The 6,790-nt window shown below is 37.3% G+C and overlaps 1 protein-coding gene across 1 annotated transcript in view; it reads right to left on the bottom strand.

The window, feature by feature from the left end:
• Nucleotides 1–6,790, bottom strand: part of LOC130584440 (mucin-2-like) — a 64,108-nt gene that overhangs the window by 37,140 nt on the left and 20,178 nt on the right. Inside the window, exons 25-31 of the mRNA XM_057384414.1 lie at nt 6,069–6,197; nt 4,330–4,480; nt 3,547–3,590; nt 2,791–2,982; nt 2,419–2,448; nt 1,562–2,053; nt 813–1,039 (exon numbers count right to left, since the gene is read on the bottom strand). Of these exons, the coding sequence (XP_057240397.1) occupies nt 813–1,039; nt 1,562–2,053; nt 2,419–2,448; nt 2,791–2,982; nt 3,547–3,590; nt 4,330–4,480; nt 6,069–6,197 (1,265 nt within the window). The remainder of the gene's footprint in view (nt 1–812; nt 1,040–1,561; nt 2,054–2,418; nt 2,449–2,790; nt 2,983–3,546; nt 3,591–4,329; nt 4,481–6,068; nt 6,198–6,790) is intronic.

Here is a 6,790-nt window from a genome sequence, read left to right as displayed (position 1 = left end):
CAAACACAGAAAATGTGATGGCTGACTTCTCCTAGTGAAGATATTGGGGATGGTGCTGGAACATGCTTGTCACAAAATCAGAGAGACCTACCAATAGGTAAAAGATGAGGAGGGGCAATGGTTTTGATCTGGCTAGAGCTTTCTGTCTCTGTATCATTAACTGAACATCTCACAAATCCCTGGAGTAAGACCTGTGGAGCCAATCCATGGTCAAACGTGGAAGTGTGAAGAGGAATTAAGTTCCTGCCTGAGTGGCATAAAATTTTCCTGTGTTGGAATGTCAGCCTAATGAAGGGGCTCCCAGAGTTCCAGTGCATGGCATCAATAAAAGGCTATAGTTCTCAGCAAGTAGCATTCTGCAGTGCAAAACTGTTKCCAAAAGTCTCCCAGGGTAATCCTTGCTTCTAAGATTTAAAACCACAGCTACCCACTTGCACTGACAGAGCAAAGGAGCCAGCGAAAAAGATCTGCACAGGTGTGCCTATGAGAGAGTCACAAACTAAAGCTCCAGTCCAATAGCACTCCTTGCATTGGCCCAGTAAATATGTTCCGGCCAGCTGAAGGACAAGGTCCAACAGCAGGAAAATCAACATTTCACATCAGCTCAGCATCTTTCTACAGTGGTTACCAGCACGAAATTTTCCCCTGGACCCTCGTTTTGTCAGAGAAGCCAGACCCTCACTATAGGACCCCTAAATCCTTGTTCTTCTAAACCAGTCAGCCAAAAGGCCAGCTTTGARCACAGGTCACTTCAGGAGAGGCACTCCAACCTGCAATCCCATGGAGATACACTAGAGGAAATGCGAAGGCACCTTCATTTCTCCCATAGCAAAGGACCACATCAGAGTACAGTCCAGAGAAGTACCTGGAGTTKGTAGGGTGGTGGTGTATGTTGGTGTGGGTGAGGATGTGCTTCCAGTAGTTGTGGTGGGTGTTGATACAGTAGTTGATGTTGGGGTGGTGGTGGTGGTGGTGGGAGTCTCCGGTGTCGAGGGAGTKGTTGTTGATTTTGGTGTACTCGGAGTAGATGGAGGTGTGCCTGTTAGAAACRGCAGGGACAGAGAAAACAAAGACACAAAGGCATCAGTGGGACCCAATAGGAACTGAACAGAAGCTGTGCATGAGGCAGCTGCCACAGACCTAGGAGGTCAGCCCACCCTTAACACAGCAAAGGTTCCTATCAGCAGCCCTTCCTTTCTGGCCCCAGRAAGCAGAATGCTTGACATCCATGCACAGACAAGGTCATGGCCYTCTTTTCCTAGGGAACACATTAGTCATGATGCCTGAAGGTGCTTCTCAYAAAATCAGAAAGACCATGTCAGCCTGATTAAGGAAGCCTACACAGCCCAACCCAGAAAATACCTCTAGGAACAGGAGTTTCTCACACAGCAGGTCCTTCTGGGAATATTTCTGTCTTCAGCAGAAACTTAAAACACCAAACCCTTCTAAGACTTCCTTCCAGATCAGTGTTTTCTTTAATTGTGACCTGCCTTTAGTAGCCAATAGCCCTTTATTTCTCCAATGGCAAAGTAAGATCACGGAGCATTTTTCTGTTAAATACCTGTAGATGGAGTTACTGGAGTGGGGACTGATGGTGTATGCTCACTGGTGGTGGAATGGGCATGTGTGGGCGTGGTGGTAATTTCTGTTGAAGTCCTGGCTGTTGTGGTGATGGGTACTGTCGTCTTSGTGGTGGTTGAAGTTCCAGGTTGGGGTGTAGTAGGTTTAGTTGTAGGCCCACAAGGAATTTCTTGCACCTCACAGCAGTTTACTCTGATTTCATAATTATAGCAAAGTTGCCACATTGTTACATCTTGCTCCTCATTTTTACAGATCAGTCCATATTTAACATCACACTCTACTTTCTGACCAAGTTCTTCTAAGCTCACATCAGGTTGATCCTTAGCCCTGCATTCAATTTGTTCAGGAGCTTCACATATTTTGTGTCCGTGTTCTTTTATTTTATCATATGTTTCATAGTCACCATCACCTTCTTCAGGTTTACTAACATCAAACCACTCAGTCCAATCACAGATTAGTCCAAAGCATGGMGCTGCAAGAAAAGACAAATATTTCAGAGTTTACAGAGAACATCCAGAGAAGATCAATTTTTAATTTTCTTCCATTGAGGACTAGAGGAGTGCATTGCAATTKGTCATCTTTCCAAAGAAAAGAGTTCTAAAATTGGTTCTATATCACCAGGTCTTTAAACTGGAAGTCTTGCATCAAAATATTATCACCAAGCTGAAGCCTTTAAAGGTCCTTCTTCTCTCTAAACTAATGACACTTTTGAAATTATAAAAAATATATARATTTTTCTTTAAAATATATTTTTCTGTAGTGATTATCTTTAATTTATTCTTCCTTTAAGTATTCCTTTGACATTTTTAACACCTTTGGTTTTTATTTATAACTTACTTGTAGTTACTGGATGGCTTGTAGTGGTAACTGAAATAGAACAAAAAGAGATTATCATTTTAAAAGAAATATAATAGTATATTTTTTTGCTGACACTCCTGGACTATTTCTACTATCCCATTAGGATATTGAACAGCTAACAAGTTTTTTTTAGAAAAAAAAGGCACCCTGTACATTTATACTTACAATTTCTTTCATAAGAAATAAACCAACTCAAAATGCTAAAAGTCTTTCTTATTGTGGTGTGATAAACTGATCCATAAATATTGCTCTGTCTGTGTCARCTAGAATCCCATATAATTGTACTTTCTATATGTAAAATATTTTCCTTAATGAAAACAAYTTTAGGTCATATCTGTGTTGATGACTTACCTGTGGTAAGAGTACTGGTAGGAAAGGAGGTTGAAATGGTTGTAGGTGAAGATGTTGGACAAGGAAAGACTGCATCAGGAACTACAGAGCCATTTTCTGCACAAATGTATCTTATACACACATCACCATCCTGTACTTGTGCCACAGTTTCACCCACTTCATAACTCGTTCCATTGATGACACAAGGACACCCTGCAAGAAAGAGCTTTACTGTGCAATTTTYCTGTTACCATGTAAGATGCAGAGACAGAATACTCATGGACAAGAATGCATTTACATGATTCATGCATGCTTTTCAGAGCTGTACCGGGAGCTTAGATCTACTATATTGTGCTAATTTATCTTTTTATTAAAGCAACATTAGAACATATTTGAGCAATTCCTGCATAAAATGCCTGGTGGTACAGACTTAGAAAGTAGGTTTTAAAATGTTCTGAGAGAAAAAATTTGCAATTTACTATCAGACAYTTTTATATAATAACTACATGTTCAGGAAATACACACTCTTGTAGTGAAATCCATTAGTTTGGATATGTGACATGTGGAGAAAGAATGAAGGGACATGAGAAAAAGGCTGAACCAGAAGTACTAACATCAAGGTTCAACGAAAATGCTGACAAATTTTCTTCAGTCATAACTTTCACTAGCACTGGAAATAATTATTCTAAATCAATACTAAGTCTTTTGCAGAGTCAGACATAGCAGTCCTATGCTTTATTTTTTGTTTGTTTCTAGAAAAACTCAAACGTTTTTTACCTGGGACTGGTTTACATTGGATGGATCCTGAGGGGCCACAGACACTGAAAGAAAAATGTTTGAAAATTAAAATGTTGCTGATGTTTTATGACACCCTAGCAGAATCAAGAGCACAGAAACATTGATATTTGTCACTTGATCTTCATTCACACTACTGGATAATTTTCTTTTAATATTTTCGGTACTGCCTATCATTTTTTCTTTCAAACTAAGTAACCACTTTCAGCACAACATCTTAAAACTACCACGGAACGCTTTGTGTTGCAAGTTGCAACACTGCAATAACTCTTTTGCAGAGTGAATTTACAGGTAGATCAGGGTATTCTCTGGTCTCCACCATGTGGCGCCAGAGGTGTAAATGCTGTCATTGCTAAGGCTCTAAGAATGAGCAYTTAGGACTCAACTATCTCTTTCACGGCTAGCACAGATTATTTCAGATTACAGTGATTTTAAAGCCCAGTTTTAAATGAGGATGCAAGGCATTCTCTCTTCCCAGAGAGTCATGAGACTCGGAAGGTTGTTTTTGACACTCACCCAGGTTTTATTCCGTTATATAATTTCTGAGAGTTGGCAGGTATAATTAGTGAATTTGCTAATACACTTATAACAGCACTACCATCCTGCAATCTGGACTATTATGGGTTTGGAAAACTATGAAATGCAAGAATATGCCAGCTCTTCAGCTGAAGTTGCATCTCTATTTGTTCRAGGCCCAGTAAAGTAAATGAGGGACTCAGCATACACAAATTATTTCCTGAATTACTGCAAGTAATTTTTATATACCATATTGTACAGTTTTCTTTTGTGGGTATTTCTTGCCCAGGGGGTACATGGATTCCACCTTCGATGTAACACCAACATTTATCTTCAGTCACACATTCCTTTGTCTCTTCATTATAAATAGGCTTGTCCTTAGGGCATCTGGGGTAGCAACCTATTGATGACAGGTAGAMCAGAATACAGGAATGAACAAAAAGTATAAAAGTTAATTCAGCAATATGTTACCTTCTGAAGGTAAATTATTCTCAGTGAATCAGGTGTACTGAAAGCAAAAATTTTCCTTTCAAAAAAAAAACCCTTGGACAATTAGTCTCTCCAAAGACTGAAACRATTCCCATTGATAATACTAGGGTGAGAAGGATTAAGTAAGTGGATTTTTTATGAAAACTAGGGAAGTAATTTTATTTTTAGTTCAATACCTTGGATAAACCCCTAATTTATACTGATTTCCATGGGCAGCTAATAATTTTAAGACAAAGAAACATCCCATTTTTTGCATAGATCACTATATAAAGAATACTTCACTAACAAACAGGTTTTCACTACATTTATTGGAACATCAGACTTTCTTTAATTGCCTTTAACAGACCAGGTATCTCTGCCTCAAATAGATCATTTATCTGTGTTTTTCCTCATCCTGGGGCAGTGATCCAAACTTCACTGCAAAGGATTTATTCACTGTCAATTCTCATTACATGTTTCATTTCAAATACACTTAAAAATATTATTCTAACTCCTTCTTCCAAATAAACTCTTATTAAGTCCTATTCTTAATGACATGAAGTCCTCTTTATGCTGYATTGCAGTTCTAAATAGCCTTGTAATTAGCACCATGTAATTARCTGGTACTTAAAAGTCACTTTACTTGGCCAGACTGTACTTAAGACGTTCTAACAAAAATAGGTAGGATCTATATTTCTATTGAAATCAAACAACAAAAATAATACAGAAAGACAACTGGATACATAATAATCTCCCTTCTGACACTTTCCAAATCTTTTTCACAATCTAAAACAATTTATTTTAAAACATAGAGTTTTTTTTTTTTTGGTTTTTAAAAAATATTTTGGTTAGGGATTTTTGTTGATATATTTAGTAGGGTTTTTTTGTGGTTTTTTGGTTTGGTTTTGCTTGAGTTCTGATTTATTTGGTTTTCTTCCTTTTCATTTTTTTTACCAGCAGTTCAAAGCAAAGTCAAACTCAAGGCATTTCATTCCAGTCTCTAAACTGGAGATAAGTGCTTCCAGTCCAGACCAAAATGACTATGTGGCTAAAAATAAGGGGGTTTTMTCCAGTTTTACCATGTGATAAACCRGAATATATTTGTAAAGTTTTTCACATTCTTGGAGCATTGCAGCCCTTTTAATGTGAAATTCCTGTTCCATTATCAGCCACAAGGACTGTCACCTATGAATATCGCATCTACAAATGAAATAGATTGTCTGTTAAGAATTCAATGCATAGCAGTATCAGTGTGTCTGCTATGAAAGATATTTATTTTTCAGTGTAAAGGTAGGTGAATGCTGCACATTGGTCTAATAAAAGCAAGGTGATCTGATGCATAAAAAAAATAAGTTTAAAACATCCCAACTATCAGGAAATATTTATGTAAGACTGGAGGCAAATTCAATATAGCAGATTTAGGAACATCTCATCAAGTTTACTGACTACTCCATAATTGTTAAAAGATACCTGAACAAAGTTATACAAAACATAATAAAAAATGGCAAGGAATTTATTACCTTCCAGTAATGGTACTGTAAAGTTGGTGCTGACATTGTTGATCATCCTGCAGGTTGTGATATTACTGCCACAAGGCTCATAGTGCCACTCACACTCATCAGGAGGGTTGTAGTAATCACAGAATATCGCTGATGAGAAAAAAGAGAAGCTGATTAAAAACAAGGTTGCCAAAATGCAGGTCTGAGCAAGCCTTTAAAGGTACAAGCTACATGAATCTACAAGTTAAGCCAGTGAAATTTCTCTTGAGGTACAAGACCTGAACTTTCTGCTACTCTGCTTAAACTTAGGATACATCAAAACTCTGGTGCCCAAGACTTTCATTTTAAATATTCAAGCCACTGGGTAAAAATGCTTCAAATCATAAAGAAAAAGAAATTAAAATTATTWTAATTTAAAATTAAGGGTATATTTCTGCAAGTACTTTTCTTTTGTAACTACTAGCAAACTCCTACATATTTTTGTATTTTATACAAAATAGCTCCATCTTGCTATATCACATTGGCTGAGAGTCCAAGAAGAAGCATATGAGACATTATAAATACAACTTAAATTTAGCTTAGATGACTGCAGACAGAGGAAGGAGCTTCTATTAACTCAATTATCAGAGCTGAATGAAACTTAAAATTTTTGTTTCACTGTCCTCTTACACTTAAAAACTCCAATCTGAATGAACTTTTAAAATTAAAAAACTATAAATTTCTGCTACTTAGAATCTCAAAAA

Source organism: Malurus melanocephalus, unplaced genomic scaffold (assembly GCF_030028575.1).
Source record: "Malurus melanocephalus ecotype Western Australia unplaced genomic scaffold, MMel_1.1 scaffold_708, whole genome shotgun sequence".
Taxonomy (NCBI): domain Eukaryota; kingdom Metazoa; phylum Chordata; class Aves; order Passeriformes; family Maluridae; genus Malurus; species Malurus melanocephalus.
This window is presented reverse-complemented; position numbering and strand designations above follow the sequence as displayed.